Source organism: Amphimedon queenslandica, unplaced genomic scaffold, assembly GCF_000090795.2.
Source record: "Amphimedon queenslandica unplaced genomic scaffold, v1.1 AMPQUscaffold_13216, whole genome shotgun sequence".
NCBI classification, from domain to species: Eukaryota; Metazoa; Porifera; class Demospongiae; order Haplosclerida; family Niphatidae; genus Amphimedon; species Amphimedon queenslandica.
Genome location: NW_003546548.1, coordinates 44,624 through 45,989, shown reverse-complemented (window position 1 = coordinate 45,989; position 1,366 = coordinate 44,624). Strand labels below are relative to the sequence as shown.

The following is a 1,366-nucleotide window of genomic DNA, read 5'->3' as shown; positions in this document are numbered from 1 at the left end:
CTGTAACAATAGATTTACTGATTAGTTTGAGAGGTTTGTTTTGTACCCTTAACATAAAAACCAAAGGGTCTGTGACATTAACTATCACACCATTGTATTGCTTAGAACACACCGGAGGTTGCCAACACCAGTTCTATTCAATAGGTTGTACAAATCAAAATATAGAACTAAATATAGTAAATGTGATCAATAATGATTGCTAATTCATAAAACACTGAATTTAAACTGCAAACAGATACATTGCTACAGCAGACAGCTTGGGCAAACAGGAAGAATGTCTCTCAACATTACTGAAGGGTTACCTATACAAAATAAGACTTTATGCAACAAAAAACCACCTTTTTCAACTTTCAGCCATTTTAATTTTACATACGAGTAATTAGAAAAATAATTACGGTACTATCAATTAGCATTTTCCTGTTGCTACGGCCCGTTTCCAATCCCTGTATGTATACTCTATATTATCTATGCTAGCCCCGCCTAGTCTACATTTGAAAATACGCCTTTAATGGCTGAATCAGTTTTGGAACCTATTTTTAGTGGAAGGACTTTAAGTGAGTGTAGAATTATAATAATTTTATTGTATTATGATTGCTATAGACATTAGAGATCTTAATGAAGTGATTGCATCACTTGAGAAGCATCACTACAGCAAGATATCATATCATCAACTTGGTCTACGTCTTAAATTGTCTCACAATACTCTAGAGAAAATAAAGAAAGACCATGGAGAAGTTGATCCTTGTTTTACAGAGTGTTTGGCTAGCTGGCTGCGTAAAGCTGATGATGTGGAGACTCCAACAATAGATACACTGATAGCTGCTTTTAGAGGAATAGGAGAGAATGCTGTAGCTGATGGTATTAATGAAGAAAGACAAAGTGAATAAATTTGAAGCTTAATAATTTTAATGTTAATTTTTTATGACATTTGTTCCTATACTAGTATCGGCCCGCCCCTTCACACCGACAAGTGAAATATCAAATAGACCAATATTAGCTACACCTCTGACAATGCAAACCAGTGAAGGTTAGATATTTGATATAGTTAATGATGAATCATGTATGAGCATTATTAAGCCCAATTTATAATATAAACATAACACTAGGCATACTGTCAAATAGTGTGTCATGTATGAGCATAGTTTCGCCCCGCCCCTTCACTACCTGCGAAGGAAGGGTCTGGAGACACTCACGCAAAAAGTGTGTGCAAAGAAGAACACATGGTTGGTTCTATGTCATATGACAGAAGAGACCAGATTAGTCAAGACAGCTTAAACAGATGCTTTGCAGCTAATAAAAGATGAGGATACAGTTTCTTGGACATCTCTATAGATTTGAGAGCAGCAACTTCATAGAGCATCATAGT

The 1,366-nt window shown here is 35.5% G+C and overlaps 1 protein-coding gene and 1 long non-coding RNA gene across 2 annotated transcripts in view; one reads left to right on the top strand and one right to left on the bottom strand.

Annotated features, from left to right (window-relative positions):
* Positions 1-131: 131 nt before the first annotated feature.
* On the bottom strand, positions 132-377 carry LOC109584361 (uncharacterized). Its single transcript, XR_002185966.1, has 2 exons — positions 339-377; positions 132-302 (listed from the first exon to the last, which is right to left on the bottom strand). It is a non-coding gene; the product is annotated as an uncharacterized LOC109584361 (long non-coding RNA).
* Positions 378-486: 109 nt separating this feature from the next.
* LOC109584354 (ankyrin repeat, PH and SEC7 domain containing protein secG-like) overlaps positions 487-1,366 on the top strand; it is a 15,308-nt gene continuing 14,428 nt past the window's right edge. Inside the window, exons 1-3 of the mRNA XM_020000071.1 lie at positions 487-554; positions 601-879; positions 944-1,027. Of these exons, the coding sequence (XP_019855630.1) occupies positions 509-554; positions 601-879; positions 944-1,027 (409 nt within the window). The 5' untranslated portion in view covers positions 487-508. The remainder of the gene's footprint in view (positions 555-600; positions 880-943; positions 1,028-1,366) is intronic.